At 39.8% G+C, this 20,663-nt stretch overlaps 1 protein-coding gene and 1 long non-coding RNA gene across 3 annotated transcripts in view; one reads left to right on the forward strand and one right to left on the reverse strand.

Moving 5' to 3' along the window:
- The first annotated feature begins 62 nt into the window (after window positions 1-62).
- On the forward strand, window positions 63-20,388 carry LOC137186602 (uncharacterized). Of its 2 annotated transcripts, XR_010929050.1 has the most exons (5): window positions 63-1,487; window positions 3,053-6,471; window positions 6,981-7,072; window positions 19,922-20,096; window positions 20,215-20,388. It is a non-coding gene; the product is annotated as an uncharacterized lncRNA (long non-coding RNA). The 2 variants fall into 2 exon arrangements; XR_010929049.1 differs by lacking the exons at window positions 19,922-20,096; window positions 20,215-20,388 and adding an exon at window positions 7,876-9,335.
- Window positions 11,800-20,663, reverse strand: part of LOC137186599 (scavenger receptor cysteine-rich type 1 protein M130-like) — a 61,429-nt gene continuing 52,565 nt past the window's right edge. Inside the window, exons 13-18 of the mRNA XM_067595649.1 lie at window positions 20,351-20,638; window positions 14,823-15,128; window positions 14,444-14,728; window positions 13,463-13,792; window positions 12,733-12,815; window positions 11,800-12,612 (exon numbers count right to left, since the gene is read on the reverse strand). Of these exons, the coding sequence (XP_067451750.1) occupies window positions 12,493-12,612; window positions 12,733-12,815; window positions 13,463-13,792; window positions 14,444-14,728; window positions 14,823-15,128; window positions 20,351-20,638 (1,412 nt within the window). The 3' untranslated portion in view covers window positions 11,800-12,492. The remainder of the gene's footprint in view (window positions 12,613-12,732; window positions 12,816-13,462; window positions 13,793-14,443; window positions 14,729-14,822; window positions 15,129-20,350; window positions 20,639-20,663) is intronic.

Here is a 20,663-nt window from a genome sequence, read left to right on the forward strand (position 1 = left end):
TTTCTTTATGTAAAAAAAAAGCATAATTCCAACCTATATAACATTCCCAACAAATAGAATAGAAATAAGACATTTTACTTCAAATGTGCACTTACATATTATAGCACTATTTTCCTGAAGGTTCAGATGGTTTATTTGTACTGTATGTTTTAAAAAGTTTAAAGGACTTATCTCCTATTAAACTTGTGTCAATAATGCTGCACCAATGTATTGAGAGAGAGAGAGACATTTTATAATCTTTAACACTGATCTCCTGTTTTTTAGGTTCTTTCATCGACTCAAATATCAGTTTTTATCTGGAGTAAGAAATCGTCGTATGGAAGACTTACTGACTGTTCTTCTCTGCAAAACAGAGACTTATTTTCAGGTCATAAAAAACCTGCAATTAGCCAGAAGGACGGCTAACAGGGTCAAAAGAAAATCTGAAGAAACACTTAACAAAGCAGCTGGACTTTTGGCAAAGGGTTGGATCATTTTTCACTAAAAGGAATCTATAAGAATCACAGATGTTTGTGTGAAAATAAAGGAGGGAAAATGTGTTCATCACAGATCTTTGTGTGACTCACAATGGTAAACAAGTCAAGGATAAGTCTGATGTATTTTTTATTGTTTGTTTTTTTTTGTTATTGTCAGCATGGCCTCTTTGAAAAGAGCAAAAATGAGTCTCTCTTATGAATAAGTATGGTTTAACTAGCCATCAACAGGGGTAGTTCACATCATAAGTTGTTTCCAGAAAAACTACAATGTTCATGTTCATTTTATTGATGAATTATTCTGACCACAGCAAAATTAGGGCTCTTTTATTATCTTTACCCCCTTTATTGTTAGTGAACAATATTCTAGCTAACCCTGTAGTAGCTCATACAGCCACACCTCTGGGTAGGTACTAGACTGTAATATTAAATATTAAAGACATGCAGTTAAGGATTTTGTTCAGTTTTCTGACTATTAATAAATTAATAAATCCACTTAGGAAAACTTAGCTTACCTCTGAAGAAACCACAATTGTCTCTGGGGCCACAAAGAAATTTTGAGGGAAGCACAGAAGCAGCACACTGATGATGTCAGAGGGCTGTGATTGGTTGATCGCGATGTTGATCCAGGACCGCGATGCGGATGTTGATCCAGGATCACGTCCTACTTCGCTAAATCACTTCGTGCTCGAGCGTATATGCACCCCTTTAAAATAAAATAGATCAATTTAAATGTATTCCTCTTTTTTCAGAGCTCTTCAAAAATTAAACCAAAAAAATAAATCAATATATAAATGAAATGAAATTGTCCACCCTTCAGTCCTTTTGTTAATACCCAGATATCATCACAGTCAGTTCAATATAATTTTATAGTCCTTTATTTCCTCCTCAGATGCGAATAGTTTAGTTTCCCTGAAAGTTTAGTTCAGTTCAGGGGCCCCTTTTATTTTATTTTCGGTATTTTGCTCAAGTTTATCTGTAATCCAGATGGAGATCTGGATCGTCCAGGGGTCCGTTTCACAAAGCGGGTTTAGTGAAAACTCAGAGTTTGTTAACCCTGAAATGAGGGAAACTCTGAGTTTTCCGTTTCAAAAAGGGAGGTAACTCAAACCAGAGAAAGAGGGATAACTCTAGCCTGTTTCACAGAGAGGGGTAACTTAAGCTCTCGGTCAGTTACCGTAGTAACAGACTCTATGAACCTAACCTGGTCGAGACCAGGTTTTTCTCAATGAACCTCGAGTTTCTCTCAGTCTCCGCCCTCTTTCAGAGCCACACACTCCATTTGATTTCCTCATTCATTCAGTCAGCAGGCGAGTTTTGGCGTAGCCTAGTTCTGCCGTCTGTCATTTAAAAAAATCATTAAAAAAATCAGTCAGTATATTAGAAGTCCATTAGGCACAGTAGGTGGCGACTTTTTCACTAACATGGCATGTCCTTTTGATAACGATCCCGTGGATGAAGGTGCAGCATTACTGCGCAGAGAATTAAATATTCGTTGAGAGATGGTTATCAGACCGCGCATAGATGTTCTAGCATTTCCAGACAATTATCTTTTTGAGCGGTACCATTTCACGTCACAGTCCATCATCTACATACAAAACCTAATCCGTCCTTACATTTGCAACATTACCAATCGTAATCATGCTCTCACATCCCAGCAGATATTGTGTGTTGCACTGTGTTTCTTTGCAAACGGAAGTTTTTTGTACAATGTCGGAGCCAGCCACTGGCCTTCCTAAATTTTGGCTTAGGGCCAGCTCCTCTGCCTCCGTTAGAGGTGGCGGTGCTGGACCACCACCCGTTTTACGGGCATCTGCCTTCTTTCTGTTGGCTGAGTAGAAGTCTGTGTTAGTTTAAATAGGATTAATTATTTAACAGAACATGATATAGATGAGAAGACATTTATGTGTGTGAAACCAGCATTATGTTGGGGATAAAACAACTGCACAGTCAAACAGCCACTTAATATTTACTTTACAGTGTAAAACATGATCAAATGAGGTTCTCCCATGAGATTATGCCGAGGTTTCACCTGTTTGAACAATGTTTTTATATTTCATCCTAAACTGCTTCCAAGTGCGCTTCTCCCTCGCGGGATTGGACCTAAATGAAATAAATTAATAGGCGACCAATCAAGCAGTTTTCCTCTGTAATATTGTTGTGATTGCAAAGGACTACATTTAAACTTACGCATTGACCCGAGCAGCGATGTTCTCCCACGCCGTCTCCCTCTCTTTTGCAGCTGCAGCGGTGTTGCACTTCTTTTTGAAAACATGTTCAAACTCGCCGTATTATCGCATTAAGATTTCTAGCCCTAGTGGGGCGAAAAACGCAGCCCTCCGCTTCCCTGTTGCCATGGTGACTCGTTGAATCGGGGCTCAATTGATGCTGGCTTTTTATAGTTGTGGTGTACGCGCTTAACTCCAGGTGAAACTACTCCGAGTTGAATAAACTGACTCAAATCAGCTGTTCTGGAACCGGAAACTCGGAGTTTCCTATCTCAGAGTAGATCAACTCAGAGTTCAGGATTAGACTCAGAGTTTGTTGAACCTGCTTTGTGAAACGGACCCCAGGTCCAGCAGCGTCTTGGCTCTGATTCTCTCGTGGTCATTGATAAACTTCCCGCTCGCTGGAGTCCTCTCAGAAAATCGATCATCAAAAAAACCAACCTGCATACCGAAGAAATTAACTTCTGTTGATGTCCAAATTCTGCTTTTAGTATGCAGATTAATATCAAGATTTTATGGTTATTTTCTAGCCTTTTACCAGCTTGTTACTGGCTTAAATGCTCACAAAATGAACATAAAAACATGCACATAAATGGAAAATAAAATTCACAAGACAATAATTTCTGACAGCAATAATATCTCACATCTCATATCATTTCTTTGAAAATGCACACATCACAAATCTTAACAGTGCTTCTGTTTTAGTTACAGACAACACATTAATCCGTTTGTTTTTATTTACATCCACCGTCATAAAGTGAGCTAACATTTTTTAAGATTTTTAAGCTAGCACTGAAAGGTAAACACACTCACCGGACAATCGTCATCAAAAAACGTCTAATAGCGATCCTGCTTCATCCTCTGGTAATCAATAATATCCCGGAACAAGCTGAATCTCCTCTGGACAACTTTTACACTGATTTCAACAAATATAAACAACTTTTTCTCTCTTTTACTCGCTCGCTTGTACACATGCTGGACTCGGTTCATCTGTTTCACTACTGAAAACAGCCCTTCTGCAGGCGCTTACCGCCACCTGCTGGACATTTAGTCAAACTACAACAAAAACTCTAGCAATACATTTGACTGAATATCTGTTAAATGTGGGTAAATGAGGGTGACATATGAGTCAGTGCGTATACAAAAATCAATGAAGGTTTAACTAACTTTCTTATGCCACTATAAACTATAAACAAGTGGAGTTAAATAGCAGAGTTTAGAGTCTGTTAAATGTATGGGGGTTACATTTACATTAAGTTGAATGTTGTTATGTTTTCAATCAGAATCACGTTCAATGTTTTGACCTGAAGTCTGACTGCAGGTTTACATTCATTACAGCTGAGCCTCCAGAGGAAGAACTGATTGGAACATCTGCTTTGTTGAACTGGTTTATTGCCAGTGTGACTCTGCCCTCTGCAGTCCGTATTATTGGCTCCTCCTGTCTAAATAGGTTGATCAGGAGAGTAACGAATATATCATCTCTTCACCTTTTTCCTCAGTGGGATTCTTGTGGATCTGCACATCTGTAGGGAGACAGTATTTACACAATCTCTCCTTACTAACTGCAGCCAGTATGTAAAACCCAGCCGACGTTGTGTTTTCACCTCTGACAGCAGTGGCGCCATCCACACTGTTTGTCAACTCTTGAAGTCAGCATACATCACCTGGTCTCCACCCCAGTGAGACTGAACCTGGCCGTCACATGACTCAAAGCAGCTGTACAACATTGTCCCTTCTTGATGAGCAAGCAACAAAAAGCAAGCTTCATCTTGTAGATGTGATATGAGGCTCCTTACAGAAGTTTCATCCATCAGGCTGATTCTCTCCACCAGGAGGAGCTCTTTACCAATTATCAGACCAGCCTGTAGCTACCTGGCAAGTACCAGCTGATCCCGTCAATGATTTGATGCTGAATATCAAACATCAGGACTGGATTAAAGTTTACTTTCATTTGTCAGATTACTTCTGGTTCTCTAAAATTGGAGGACTATTTCTAAAATGGGGCAGCTATTTGTAAACACACTCAAATGAAGATAATACTGTTAATAATAATATGATAATAATGAAATGTAATTTCTGTCTGATTGTAAGCATGGAGGGATTACTGAGCCTATGAGGCACAGAACCAGGGGGTCATAGGGACCCTGTGGCCTCAGTTTGAAGTGACTGTTAACATTTCTTGTTAAAAAGTCTCAGAGCTCAGTTCAGTTAAAAGCAGACTCGTCCTGATTGTGTTTTTTGCTCCTGATCCTGGTCAGTCCTTTAATATTTGGTATCTGCACCTGAATCCAATCCAATATTATATTATTTTTTCTTTATTTTCCTTCATATTGCAGCTGCACAGCTGACTCAGAATACAGTAACATTTCATTAAAATGCAGAAAAATCTGTACAATTTTGAATCAGTTTGACAACAGAGAAGCTTTGCTGAAAGTGGAACCAGCATCCCAGACTTTCCTGTAATGTTTGTACAGTGTGCTGCAGTATTTAGTGTAATATCTGAGCAGAGGAGAGTCAGTGTGGATCTGAGGAGTCCGACAGTTGCTCTTCATCTCCAGCATCAACTAAATACTGAAGCTCAGATGCAGTTTGTGACGCAACAGCAGCACCTGAGAGTTCTGGTTGATTTGTGTCTCTTTCAGTCTGAACGCCTTGTTGTTATTGTCTCATAATTCACTCATGCTAGTGGGGGAGCATAAAAACAAACTGAATAGAAACCTAAACCTTATTTGCTCTGTATTTCCTTGCGGTTACTTAATTAAAACATACAGACTCAGCAGCTGTCAGGGAGTGTTGTCACACAGATGTAATGTTCTGCTGAGTTGAGGAAGTGATGAGGAAAAATGCAGCACCAGTTCAAGGTTATTACAGCATAAAGAACCTGTAATAGGCTATGATTATGTAGCCCTGTCTAAAATCCTACAGTTCATAAAAAGCAGTAACACAGCATGTAAATAGTTGTATAACACACAAAAGTTCATAACACTAAAACTGGTTTAAATATGTACTGGAAAAATGCTTAAATATATGTAAAATTTAAAATGTTAAGTACTGGTAAAAAAGAGTAATGTTTTTTGAAAATTCATGTAGGAGAAGACTAGTTTTTTTAAATCCAAAGTCTGTGTAATCAGCTGTGCAACCTAACCTGTTTTGTGTTGTTGTTGGGTCTTTAACAAATTAACAGCCAATCCAAGTTGTTCCCTCGAGAAAGGGCGGGACAAGTGGCGCATGTCAGGGTAGTGTTGCGTTTCACGAGCAGAAGTACTGTTGTCCGAGAAAGGAGAGACGAGCAGCGTGTCGCTGAGAGTATTACAAGTTTTATCTACAAGGTCGACGACTCGTGGTCCTGATAATAACTTGATTTTAACTCGAAAAAAGGCAAATAAGCATATGCCTTTTGTTTGGTGCTGTAACTAACCGTTGTAGTGATAATACATGATGTTAGTTAGCCGCCTGCTAGTTAGCTTAGCATACCATGTACATGTGCCTTGATATCATACTGTTACTGTGGCATTGTAATGTTTCCCAGTTAAAACAGACTTCATGTTAATTCGCCATGAACTAGCGTTTGATATTATGGCTCAACTGAGTTAAAATGCTGAAAGGATATGTGGCGAGATGGAGAGAGAGAGGTCGGAGCGGTTTTTCCCGGTCTTTCCAGGAGACGGACGCTGTATTTTCGTCCTGTGATTCCTGTCCACGAACTGCTCAACGGTGACTGCCATTGCCCCTGTGACTGCTATCCCCCACTAACAGCTCGCTTGGGATTCGTGAGTACTAACTGAAATTAACTGAACTAACTGAACTTGCACGTGCTTTTTGTTTTCTGCTCATGTCAGAGTGAAGCGGACATTCAAGTTTTTAGGCCTCACCGCACGCCAGCTTCAAATCAGGCCTGCAACAGGGTGAAATTATTGATTAAAGAGGGAAGGTGTGCGTGTGTGTGGGCCCACAGGTAAACATTGAGTGATTTTGGGTTGTGTATGAAATCAAAAATTTTGTTTTGTTAACATTAACCATATTCGAAGGGTAATTTTCTGTTCAAGAGGCATTTGAGAGGTAACTATTTTTGATTTAAGGTATTTAAAAGGGTTTTTTTTCATATAAGCACTGTTTAACCCCGTAAAGCCCACTGTTGCAATATTACAACAATCACTTTTAGCTCTCCTAAAAAAAAAAAAATCTGTAAATGTTTTTTTTTTTAAAGACCACATTTACATAGTCAGTGGGTCCAATTGTTTATCCTTGCAATACCTTTGGATAGTAAATGTGTTTATAGGTCCGGCCATCTGGCCATGAACTCACACTACCTGCAAACTTTCTGTCAAGCTCATCTTCTTCTTTTATTGGACCGGATTTGTCAAGAAATAAGTAAGCAACATGCCTTGAATATTTTTTTGTGATAATTACAATATCTAGAACATGTAGATACTTAGTTATTGTGGAATACATTCATCAAATTGATTTTGAGCTTGTTATTATCTATGTTGTAATTTTACAACGCTGGGTTAGAGTGGTAGTCAAAATAGCATGTGCACCTTACACATGACTTGGGGACATTGCACTTCTCACATGTTCACATATGGAAAAAATACTAATAGAAATATAATTTCTTTGATTCACAATAACTAGGTTCTAAATTTGTTTTCTCTGTTAAAATGTTGAGTTTAGACAAGAATTGAACAGTGAATAAACTGTTTCTGGTTGCAGTATTTGAAGCTATATCTGTAGCAGAAACTGTATCTTATCCTGGGCTTTTTCTGGGCTTTGTTTGCTTGCCCAAATAGTTGCCTGTTACATTAGTTAGAAACAGGTTCTGACTGTTCTGAATGTTTTGGGGGATGGTTGTTGCATTGTTCAGGGACAGGTGTGAATGGTCCTGGTGTGGGGATGTAAATGTTTTGGGGTAAGGCAAGTACTCCTTTAAGTATGATAAGTAGAGAGCATAATAGGCCCGTCAGACAGTATTGTGTGAAATGTATAAATGAATAAGGATTAATTTGCATTGATATTATTTAGCCTGGAAAATACTTAGCTCTCAATCCTGAACACTTGGTCCACCACCCTATCTATTCCTTCAGGTTATCTCATACAGTATAATAGTTATACTTATGTATCATTAATACATATAGTTATTATTTGTTTTTACTTTTTCCATTTCTGAATGCAACCAGCAAAGAGAGATCTTCTATACAGTGTGCAGGATGTGACTGTTGCCAAAATGGAGAGAGTGATTTTGAAATGAAATCAGACAACACTGATGCAAGTGACGAAGAGGCAGATGAAGATGCCAGTGAAGTGGACGAAAAAACCCAACAACCCACTGACTTCCCAGCCAGTGATTATCGTCGAGCCCCAAACAAACAAACACACCGTGCCCCGTGACAAGGTATCACTCGCTGAAAAATCGCACATTTTCCAGTGAAGACGAGGAGAGGATGCTGCAGACACTGCAATAAAAGATAAACCAACAAGCTATGCAGCAAGTGTGATGTTCATCTTTACTTCTCAGAAGAAAAGAAGTGTCTTTGGGACCATCACTGCAAATGAACATGGCTGAACACTGGGATGGAGATGAAATTCAGTTTTGTAAATACAATTTTATTCTGTTTTTTTTTATTAATAAATGACTATTCATAAAAATATGACTGTTGTGTGATTATTATTCATGGTATATGCTGTTATGGGGCTACAGAAGAAGTCAACTCTGCAAATTACCCTTAGTTCTGTATATTTGTTCAGAGAATGTGAGTAAGAATACAGAAATTCTGCTCCCAGCAAGGCCTGATGTTGTAATATAACAACATTTCTGTAAAAACCTACTAAAACGTAAAAAAAAATCAAAAACCCTTTAATTTCTGCATCAGAGGCCTCCTACAACATCTGAAAGGTGGAAAAAATTTACTCATTTTTTTCTATATTTGGGCTTTACAGGTTTAAAGGGTTATTCTGATTAAAAGAAAGTTAAAAGATAATTTTATTAAGAGTAGTTAAAAGGTATTTATTCTGATTAAAAGAGGTATGAAGGTATAAAATTGATTTTTTTTTAAATTTAAAGGAAAAGGTTTAAAACTAAAGAAACTTGTTTTAAATTTTATTTTATACACTTCTATTTATAACATTTTGAGTATTTTTTTGTATTTTATTTTATAAAGAAAGAGTTACCAAATTTTATCATCTTAGTTTGTAAATAAATACTTGTATCAAGATTATTGCATTTAAAGTACAGTGGTGTGGTGTCCTTATTAATTTTGTTGAGTAAGATTAGAAATAAATATTTGTGGTAAAACTCAAAAGAGATAAATTGAAGGATAATCATACATATAACAGTTCAACAACGAACTCACGCCCTGTCCCATTGTACTACACAAGATAATTATAACACAGCTACATGGGACCTGGGTTACAATTATTATTTTATTTCTTTGAAGAATCATGTTGTTTCCTTGCAGGCTGGTAGCAGCTGGGCACCTCTGATCTACTGTACAATACAAACTCCTTAAATGACAACAAAACACTAATGAAGCTCCTCATTGAAAAATTAATCATTTTGCGGGAAGCAGAAAACACTGGAAGTGGAATGAAGTCTGTAATTCTTCTGCCTCTGGAGTAGAAGACTGGAACCAGAGATTTAACAAACAGGAAGAGTATGATGAAACTTTACCTGTGTGGGTTGTGGAGATGATACCTGATACCAGTAAAACCAGTGAGAAGTCCATCTGACCCAGATTGTTTTTGTGTGCACTGAAACAATAAAATCTGTATCCCAACCATGAAAATGAAACTAAAGCAAAGGATCAGAGACCCGTGACTTTGACCAATAACAAGCCAGCAACAATTAGATATATAACACTGGTCATAATGTTCATAATGAGCCTTACAGGTGAATGTTGTTCTGGTATCAAAAACAACCTGTAAATTAAAGACAAATAATAGATAAAAACTACAACTCTAGTTTTTCCTCAAGGTGCACTTTAACAGGAAAACATTATTTTACTATTATGACTATGAACTCTATTAACCCTTTAGCTATGAAGGGATAATTGACTTGATCAATAACGGCAGGTGTATTAACCTTCATGGGGCATTCCCTCTTGGTCTTACCAGTAAGGTATATTTGTAATGTTCCACCTTGGTTCCATCCCAAATGTTATGGTAAAGCAGAATCTTCAAATGTGTGTTTACTGTGTTCATGAGAAGAGTCCATGAACGCCCCCCTGTTGCGGTATTCACAACTTTGAGGTGGAAATTTCCTGAAAAGCTCAGAGTTCACAAGTTGTGACGTGTTGCTGACATTTTCAGAAATGGCGGAGGCCATGGAAGTTCATTTTTTGGTGGTTGGTAAGTCAATATATTATAATTTTTGTCATATAGAGTTTTCTTAGTAATTTTATAATATGTCTGAGGAAAATGTCGATATTCCCAGCAGCCTCATGTTTTTCCCAAGCGGCAATCTCCGGGGCTGAAAAATGAAGCCAATGCTGAAGTACCAAAAACAGTTCCTTGAATGGCCACTTGAGGCTCCAAAAGCAAGTTGATCCCCATAGACGCCTAGGTTAAAATGCCCAACTTTACAGCAGAAATAAACAGCCTGGTACAAAAAATGGTTTTGGTTTCTGTAGCTAATTTCCCTGTTCATGAATGTATGGGGGTGAATTTTTCTAATATTTATCTGTTTTAAATTTTATTAAGCTGTAAAGTTCTGCATAATTAAGGACATGGCTGCTTTGAGTGACAGTTCACCAGCTGCTAGGTGGCTTGTTTCAGCAACCAGGCCTCATTCAACTCCACCTCTTTGCCCATTTTGGATTAGCCGCGAGTTAGACGGAGTCAGGCACCGCCAAGATGGCGACGGCGGGAGCTGCCCACTTTGAGCTTCAAAATTGCTCTTCAGAAACCAGTGGGTGACGTCACAGTGGCTACGTCCATATTTTTTACTGTCTGTGGTTTTTCCTCATTCTGTCATTATACCTTTGCATTTCCGGCATTACCTTATCCGCTCGCTAGCTAGCTAAACTGTTAGCCTCGGTGGCTTATTTGGCTAGCACGCGAACGTTAGCTTTTTTTATTATTTAAAAGATTGATGTTAAGACTTTGTGATATGTATTGTTGCTGTTGTGCTGATGGGTGTCACCCATATAGAGCTTCAGTGCTGTGTTGGGTTAAAACTGCTAAAACTATTGTGAACTTTTACACATTCCCATCAATATCTTGTACAGTTCTATAACTCTTTTCACTTAGAATATATTTTCTGATATATTTACAATATTTTACATTTTAATGTTTTTTGTTTTTATACTTATATCACCTATGTTTCATGATAGTGGTATTTTTCTCTTTACCTTCAATTTTTTTACTGTTATGCACCAAAACACAAGATATTAGAAGATCCCTTCATAATGCACTTACAATGGAAGTGATGGGGGACAAAATCAACAGTCCTCCTCCTGTGCAAAAATGGATTTAAAAGTTTATCTGAAGCTAATATGAAGCTTCAGCGTCCAAATGAGTCAAATCAAGTAGATATCTTTCGACGTTACAGTCTTTTTAGTACCAAAGTTCCTCTTTTTGTTACTATACTTCCACCTGCAGCTCAACAGGGAAACACTGTCCGAGGAAACACAAAGAGGGAATTTGATTCTAAAAAGACTGTAAATGTGTCAGATATCCACTTGATATGACTAACTCAGACTGCTGAAGCTGAATATAAGCTTCAGACTATAGATTATATGCATGCTCCTGCTTGAGCTTCACAGAGACTTTTAGACTTTAGACTTTTGGATTTTGGCCTCCAACACTTCCATTGAAAGCACATTTGAAGGATCTTTTAATATCCAGCATGAACAGGAGGAATGATTACAGCAAGGAAAACATCTTTCACTGTTCATATGGACACCTGACTGCTGGTCTAACACACTTGAAAAACTGTGAACTGTCCTTTTAATATAGACGCAGTCTAAGTCTGCGCTGAAACAAATAAATAATAATTGTATTATTTGATTTTCAGTGTAGAGAGGCCAGAATATCATGACATTCCTAAAATATTTTGGGGGTCTAACCTTCAAAATGAAACCAACAAAGTGTAAAAGTGTTATTGATACATTAGAAACTGATTTATTTACATGAAACTGTCACATCCAATAAATGCAGGCTGAGTGAACATTCAGCAGAAACACATGTGCTTTAAATTCTGTCAAACAAAAGAATTTTCCCCTGAAAACAGCAAAACAAAGATAAAACATTTGATTTCACTTAATAACTTTTTCTTTTATTCTGTTTCTTTAACTCAAAAAGCAAATATTCTGGAAAAAAAAAGCAATAACACATTTCAGCTGAATAAGTAGTATATAGTATATAAAAGGCAGTGAAGAAAAAAGATATAAACCATCAAACAACTGGATGGATTTTTAAATGATTTGTTGACTCAACATTTATCCAGATGAGACCATAAAACTCTGGATTCATAAAAATATTTAAGTAAAAAACAGTTACAGCTGTTCACATGAGAGAAGTTAATGATGATAAAATATAACTATATACAGATAATCATGTTACAAATGGTCCAATCAGATCTCCTCTCTGCTCTTCTTCTACTGGTCTTAATAAAGGTCTCACTACTTCCTGTTGTGGCACTGAGCGTTGGTGCTGGATGTAAATCAGAAGCTGTGGAATCGACCAGTATGGACGTCATTCCTCGCCGTACTGGGCTGCAAAAACCTGGCTGAGACTGAGAGGAGAGATGAACCCAAAGATGATTTTCTTCTTCGGTGGTTTGTGGCTCCTTGGAGGTCCTACTCTGCTCCCTGAGCTCCTTCCTCTTCAGCCGGCTCTCCTTCAGCTCTGGAAACACCGAGGTTATAAGAATCCAGCTCAATGTTCTCCTGTGGGCCTGACTTCTGCCCCCTGCTGGCCTGGAGAGACATGACAACACAGATCTAAGTTACTGCATCACTCCTCTCTTCAGTTCAATATAAACAGGCTGAGTGCTTCATTTCAACCAGTCCTCTAAACAACAAACATGTGTTCAGTACCTTCAGGATGAAAACGACGACAGCGATGATCAACAGCAGAGTCACCGGCAGGACGACCAGTCTGATGATATGAACTGTTGGATCTGACGAGACACATTCAGTCATCACATTAGATCACATGACATCATGAGAACAACAGCTCCCATCAAACAGAAACTTTAGTGACGTTAAATCTCCTAAAATCACTGAAGTGTGAAGCAGCTTGTTGATTGAGCTCTTAGAGAATAAGTTCATCTGATCTCCTCTGTATGCTGATGATGTTGGACAAAAACAACTCGTGTTTACAGCTGGTTTGAAAGAATGAATGAAAGTCTGCTGATTGTCTCCTTAAAGCTCCTGTCTGGTTGAAATGATTCAACTGATTGTTAACAATCAACATTTTTACATGCAGTTAAATCAAATGTGATCCTGGTGAAGCTCTGAGTTCTCCTGATGACATTCAGCTCATCATGTAAAGTCCTGTGTATTATCATTATAGTGCTTATCTGGCTTCACTGACTCGTTTGCTGTCTTTTACTTTTCACTACAACACAGTTATTATGATTCAATAACATTAAAGAAGCTGGGAAGGAAACAGTTTACAGTTCCTTCATCAGATTCTGCCTCAGCTCTCTGTAGGTCGCTGGGTCGGTCCTGCTGCCTGATGACTTTTTATCATTTTTACAAACATGGAAACAAAGTCAGTGTGACGTCTCAGTTCCACTGAGCTTCACACTCTGCTTCAGCTTACCTGTGACAGTGAGAGACAGCAGACGGCTCTCAGAGGAGAAGTTATGAGCGAAAACATAGACGCTATAAACACAGCTGTAGCTTCCTTGGTGGGTGGGGTCTGCAGCAGGAAACAGGAAGTCAGCAGAGTGATTGACAGCTGACTGGGTGTAGATGTGTGCTGTGTTGGAGGAGGTGAAGGTGAGCTGGAAGGAGCCTCCTGGGTACTGAGGCTGGACGGAGCAGCTGATGGTGAAGTCGGAGCCCCGACGCACCAGAAACCCCTGCTGCTGGGCCTCGGAGACCCCGTCCATGGTAGAAGACACAGAGATGATTGGCTGAAGCAGCAGGTCTGTAAACACAGAGAGATGATGAATCCTTCTTCCTCTGTGAGAAGCTGAATGTTGTTTTCTCCTCATTTGTTTGTTCAAATAAATGAACGTTGATCAGTGAGGTGATCACACAACACAGAGAACTCCTACATTCATGTGTAATACAGAGGAGTCAGAGAGCAGAGGAGGAAACAGATTAACATCCTCAGCTGCCTTCAGATCAGACAGAAAACAGCTGATCAACATGTTAATAAGACATTCATACAACACTGCAGGCACAATAGTTTCCAACAGGAACAAGTAGTGAACACGACACTGACATCATCAGCTTTAAGTTGATATATTGAACTTGTTAGCAAACAGTTGCTTATTTGTTCAGGCAGCAAGCAACAACTATATTAATATGTAATGTAGTTGTTGCTTGTAAGGTGGATGTGACTGAGCTGCTCAGGAGAACTGCAGGGTGTGTGAGTGAACCACAGCAGGTTGCTTAAAGCTGCAGATTGTCTCAGTTTGAAGCAATGAGCCTCCAGGAACAAGCTAACTTCTCTACCCTTTAGGATGCCGTCATCCTGGATAAGTTTACAGTTCAGTCCAATGGAATCCACCGATTCACTGTGACAGAGGAATGAAAATATTACTGTCATAGATGATGTCACTGATGGACTTACCTGAGCAGGTGAGCTCTATGATGGAGGAAGAGGAACCTGATGATGATACACAGTCCCTCAGTGTAGATCCAGACCCAACACAGTCATGATCGATCCACCATACTGATCTGTCTGAGGGCTCATTTCTGATTCCTATTGAAACAGCAGAGCCACAGTCCAGAACTCTGCAGATTACAGCTGCTACCTTCATGGTCCAGTAAGAATCACGCACTGGTCTCCACTCTCCCCGTTTCACCTCCAGTGTACCTGCACAGCGACTGGCTCCTCCCACCAACCTGACAGGCTCTGAACAGAAACAAGAGAGTCATCAGTAAAAGAATAAAGTGAGTTTCATTAGAACAGAAATGAAGCCAAATCAAAGCTGCAGCTCCTCTTCTACCTGAGCAGGTGAGTCCAACAGCTTTGCCAGGTGAGCAGGTGCTTCTAGCTGAGTCTGATCTTCCACAGTCCAGAAGAGCAGACTCACGGCCTCCACACTGGAACTCTTTGGACCACATTGGAGCCTCCACTTCTCCATAGAGCGCCCCCTGGAGGACTGAAGGAGCCCCACAGCCGAGCTCCCTACAGACCACCTCTGCATCCTGCTGGTCAAAGTCAGCTTCACATACTGAGGACCACGACTGCTCAGACTTCACCTCCAGTCTGCCTGAACACAGACTAGTCCCATTCACCAGCCTGACAGAGTCTGGAGAGAGGGAGGATCTAAAATGTAATACTGATCTTTATTTACCACCTTTTATACTATAACAAATATAATTCGTCTCATTACAAACAGAAATATAATTCATCTCAGGAGGTCTCCTCCTGGAGCCCGGCTGAGGAGTCTCTGGTGGTACTGTAATACTGATCTTGTTTTGTTGCTCACTTATATGTTCATGTGCAACCGATCTTGACACACACACTCTGAGAGGAACACGGACGTGTTGACTTCATCCCCACTTGTTTTACTGTGGGGAAAAGCACTTCATTGGTACAGACTGTCATATAAAGGCTTAGAGCGCCAACTAGTGTTCACCATGCCAAATAACACCTGTACATTAATCATTACATTACATTACATAAGATCTCCTCCCAACTTTAATATGTTGTTAAAATTAAACCAAAATACTTTTTCTTTAACACAAAATAAGGAATGGGAGTTTCATTTCATTCCAGTATATTATTTGTATGTTGGAACCCTTTTTTCCTAGAACTAAATAGTCTCTTATGTCACTGCACAACTCTTTCAGTCCTTTCAATCATCTTGTTAACATTCAAGTGGTTTAATCTCTGATACTTGAATATCTCCAGCATGGGGTGGTTCAGTGGAGTGGTGTGTTTCAGATGTCGCGTTAGTTAAAGAAACTAGATTTTCATTATTTTCAGGTTGAGGCTAGTACCAGGGTGAGGTGTAGTACTACATGGGAGGATGCACTTCAGAGCCTACAGTCTCCTGGTGTGGTTGCTCTGAACGTGCCAACATCTGGTCCACATGGTGTTTCTTTACTCCTTGTGTTCCTACATTTATCTTGTATGACTGGTGCAGTTTGTGCCATTACAACACCTTGTGTCCACTTTTCCCTCTTCACTAAACGTTAATCACTAAACGATATATCACTGCAAACACCAGTGAAATATTTATTCAGGCCTTCTCTGTCATACCCGCCCTCTCTTGGGTCTCGGTTGATGAGCTTGTAGATAATTTCAGTTCTAAAATTACAAATGTTATTGATGCCATTGCACCTACTAAGGTGAAGGCTGTCTCTGGTAAGAAAAGATCTCCATGGAGAAATGCCACACTGGTCAGAATGGAAAAAAGAGAATGTCGAAAAGCTGAACGCAGGTGGCGAAAAACAAATCTCCAGGTTCATTATAACATCTATAAAGAGAGACTTGACATTTATAATTTGAAACTGAGAAATGCAAGGTGGTCCTTCCTCTCCGATATCATTGACAAAAATAATAATAATGCACGTGCCTTATCTACTGCTGTCGACAGGCTAACAAACCCTCCTGTGTCAGTAGCCCCTGAACTTCTATCCACCAAGGCCTGCAATGAATTTGCCTTCTTCACTGACAAAATTCAGAAAATTAGACAAGCAGTCAGTGCCTCCATATCAGGTGCAGGATATGCGTTGTCCCTATGTCCACTTAAAATCAATTTGAGTAGTATGACACAATCCCATCCAATCAACCATAAAAACCTGGAGGACATTATACAACATCTGAAATCCTCCTCTTGCTGCCTTCGTATTCTGCCTACAGGCTTTTTCAAAACTGTTTCAAACTGCATGGCCTCAGATCTTCTACAGATTGTCAACTGGTTTGAATCCTACTTAAAGGACTGGGACTACTTTGTGTCTACAGGTAATTAGGCTCCATTCTGGGACCTCTTCTGTTCAACATCTACATGCTCCCACTAGCTCAGATTATGGGAAACAATAAAATATGCTACCACAGTTATGCAGATGACACACAAATTTACATAACCATATCACCAGGGGACTATGGTCCAATACAAGCACTAAGTGCATTGAACAAATCAACGATTGGATGTGTCAGAATTTTCTTCAATTAAACGAAGACAAAACTGAAGTAATTGTTTTTTGAGCCAAGGAAGAACATTTAAAAGTCAGCACTCAGTTTCAATCGATAATGTTAAAAACTACAAACCAAGCCAGAAATCTTGGTGTCGTCATGGACTCAGACCTGAATTTCAACAGCCACATTAAGACAATTACAAAGTCAGCCTACTATCACCTGAAGAATATATCAAGAATTAAAGGACTTATGTCTCAGCAGGATTTGGAAAAACTTGTTTATCTTCAGTAGACTCGACTACTGTAACGCTGTCTTCACAGGTCTCCCTAAAAAATCGATCAGACAGCTGCAGCTGATTCAGACGCTGCTGCTCGAGTCCTCACTAAGACCAAGAAAGTGGATCATATCACTCCAGTTCTCAGATCTTTACACTGGCTTCCTGTCTGTCAGAGAATTGATTTTGAAATACTGCTGTTGGTTTATAAAGCACTGAATGGTTTAGAGCTGAAAAACATTTCTGATCTGCTGCTACATTATGAACCATGCAGACCTCTCAGGTGGTCTGGATCAGGTCTGCTTTCTGTCTCCAGAGTACAAACTAAACCTGGAGAAGCAGTGTTCAGTTTTTATGCTCCACATATCTGAACAAACTCCCAGAAAACTGCAGGTCTGCTGCAACTCTGTTCTTTTAAATCACAGCTGAAAAGCACAACTTTTCTGTTTGCTGCCTTTTATTAAACCAAATTTGAGGGTTAATATCTTACACTGCACTGTAACTTTTATTCTCCTGTTTTATCTGTCTTATTCCCTTTTAGCTTCTTTTTATTTCCAAACTTAACATTTTTTAATTGTTTTTGTCTTTTTACTTGTGTTGCTTTTATATTCTGTTTTGATGCCTTTTATTCTCTATGTAAAGCACTTTGAATTGCCTTGTTGTTGAAATGTGCTATACAAATAAACTTGCCTTGCGTAATGTTTTGTAAGAATGTTAATAATTGTTAATAACACTAAGGACACATTTGTTAAGAAATCGTGTAACAGGCACAAAAAGGCAAACCTTCCCTGGTTGACAGAACATATCTGGACTCTGATGAAGAAAAGAGACTGCTCAAAAAGGTGTTGAAATCTGGCCTTGATACAGATATGTGTCTCTTTAATGACCACTGCAACAGAGTAGTAAATGAACTTAGTGTGGCAGGTTGAGTGCTGCTCCACCTCCACTGCAATTAGTCTCAATTAGTCTCACCTGCGGCTGATTGCGCCGCGGTGCCACCTGGTTTATTAGTCCTGCTTTCACTCCAGCGCTCAGATGTGCATCAACCGGGTGCGGACTCTGTCTGGCGTGCTCCAGCTGACGGCGCAAAAACAACTTGTAAGTAATCACTGGCGCTGCTATACATGTTTTATGGGACATTATGGTGTGACAGCGGCCGTTGTGTGACCACTTTACAGCAGTGTTGGCCGAGCCGGTTTGGTGTGCAGCTGTGAGGATTTGAGGGAGCGTGGCATCTGCTCTCTGCCTGCATCGTGAGGTGGTGATTGTATGTTGGGCCGGGTGTTAAGCTCTCTTCGCTTGGGTAAGACTGACAGTATTTATAACTATTATATGCTAGGTATAATTGCTGTATATTCAAACAGTCGTGCTTTCTGTCTGCTGTAGCTGTTAAGGCCACAGTTTGTGCCTCCTCTCCTCCTGCGCTCTGTGTGGGGCTGCATCGTGCCGCCAGCTGGGCATCGTGAAGGACGGCTTTCCACGGCCTCCAGCCCCGGTGCAGCCGCTCCGTCTCTCTCCCTCTTTGCTGCTGCTGCTGCCAGTATCTACACACGCGGCTTAAAGTGCACAGTGTGCTTCTGCAGCTTTGGTTCTCCATCCCATCACAACTCCTGTTTTGAATCAGTTCTCTTCTCTTTGCTTATTGATTTATTTGTTGTGAGTTAATTAATTTTCTTTTTGTTTATTTAGTTTAATATTAGCTGTCGGGGTTGCTGCTACCACTCCTGGTCTCTGCCCACAGCTGAGTTTGGGTTAATTTTTTGTTATCTGCTACTTTGTTTTCTTTGTTTGTATATTTTTAGTCAGTGTCAGTTACTGAATTAGTTATTTAGCTTATTCTCTTCTTTGTTTGTGTGTATGTGGATGCTGTGTGTGTTTAGTATAACCCTCCTGTTTTAACTGTGTAATTTACTGTATCTGTCTGAGTGTCCCCCTATGAGCGGTATTATAAGTTTTTCTTTTCTTTTAGGACAGGAGCTGGCGAGGTGTGCGGCAGGCGTCCCCGGTGGTAATTCCCCCCCCCTTACATTGGCATGACACGTGGTGGTTTGGTTTGTAGTTTTTTTGTTTGTTTTTTTAGTTTGAGTTATGCTCCCCCCCCTTTTTTTGTTTTTGTCTGCCGCTAAATAAGCCCTAGCCTTGTTCCTCTCCACTTTTACTCAAATACAAATAGAAAATACTGGACTGTCTGCACATCCCTATCAGTATCAGACAGTAGACTATGGACCTACAATGAAAAGGCACAGCACATGACCACATAGTGCAGTTTATAAAGCAGAAATAAAATCTGTTCCTTTTACAAGGCAAACAGAAAATGCTCTGTTTTAGATTAAATCATAGAATAAGACCACACATACTATTTTTGAACAAATCTGCTGTCCACCTACTGAATTAAAAAGAAAACACAAGCGATATAGTACCATGCACATGTTATGTCTGTCACAGTTACTGTTGCTCATAACTGCCTGGAAACCTTCAGCAAATCAGATGCTCAGTATATTGAATAGAGGTTTTCTTCCTGTGATAAAACACACCAGAGGTACACAGGAGAGAATGAGCTGTCTGTTCTGAAGTAGAGATATAAACTCATGTACTTATTACACAAGGTGCACCGTAATGTCGGGTACTTGGCGTATCTGAGAGAAATGTGACCTTAAAACTGTGTCACACTTCACACCACACAGGTGCACATGTTGCTGCTCCCCACGGAGAAACATCACATTCATGAGCTGCAAGAACAAGCCAGAGAAGCCCCAGCAGCAGACTGCAGGACGGGACAGTGTTGCTGTGGGTCCCCCGGCTCAGTGTGTCCAGTAGCTGGATACAGATGTGCAGGACGCCTATGTGTACGCATGCATGGTAGTATATCCTTCTTTATTTTAAAATGTCTTTTAAAATTGTAATCCTGCTAATAATCCCCATTTTTACTAAATATATGGCTAATCTGATTATTTCTTTTTTTCTGTCACTTTAACAGAATACAGTTACCTTTTTTTTTTTTTTTGGATCCTAATTACGTAACACTGTTCCATATATTCTGTTACTCCCCAAGACTGACTGCAACAGAGGAAGGAAAATATTACTGTCATAGATGATGTCACTGATGGACTTACCTGAGCAGGTGAGCTGTATGATGGAGGAAGAGGAACGTGATGATGATGATACACAGTCCCTCAGTGAAGATCTAGACTGAACACAGTCATGATTGATCCTCCATACAGATCTGTCTGAGGGCTCATTTCTGATTCCTGTTGAAACAGCAGAGCCACAGTCCAGAACTCTGCAGGCAACAGTTGCTTCCTTCATGGTCCAGTCAGAGTATCTCACTGGTCTCCACTCTCCCAGTTTCACCTCCAGTGTACCTGCACAGCGACTGGCTCCTCCCACCAACCTGACAGGCTCTGAACAGAAACAAGAGAGTCATCA

The sequence above is a fragment of the Thunnus thynnus genome, chromosome 7, assembly GCF_963924715.1.
Source record: "Thunnus thynnus chromosome 7, fThuThy2.1, whole genome shotgun sequence".
Classification (NCBI taxonomy): domain Eukaryota; kingdom Metazoa; phylum Chordata; class Actinopteri; order Scombriformes; family Scombridae; genus Thunnus; species Thunnus thynnus.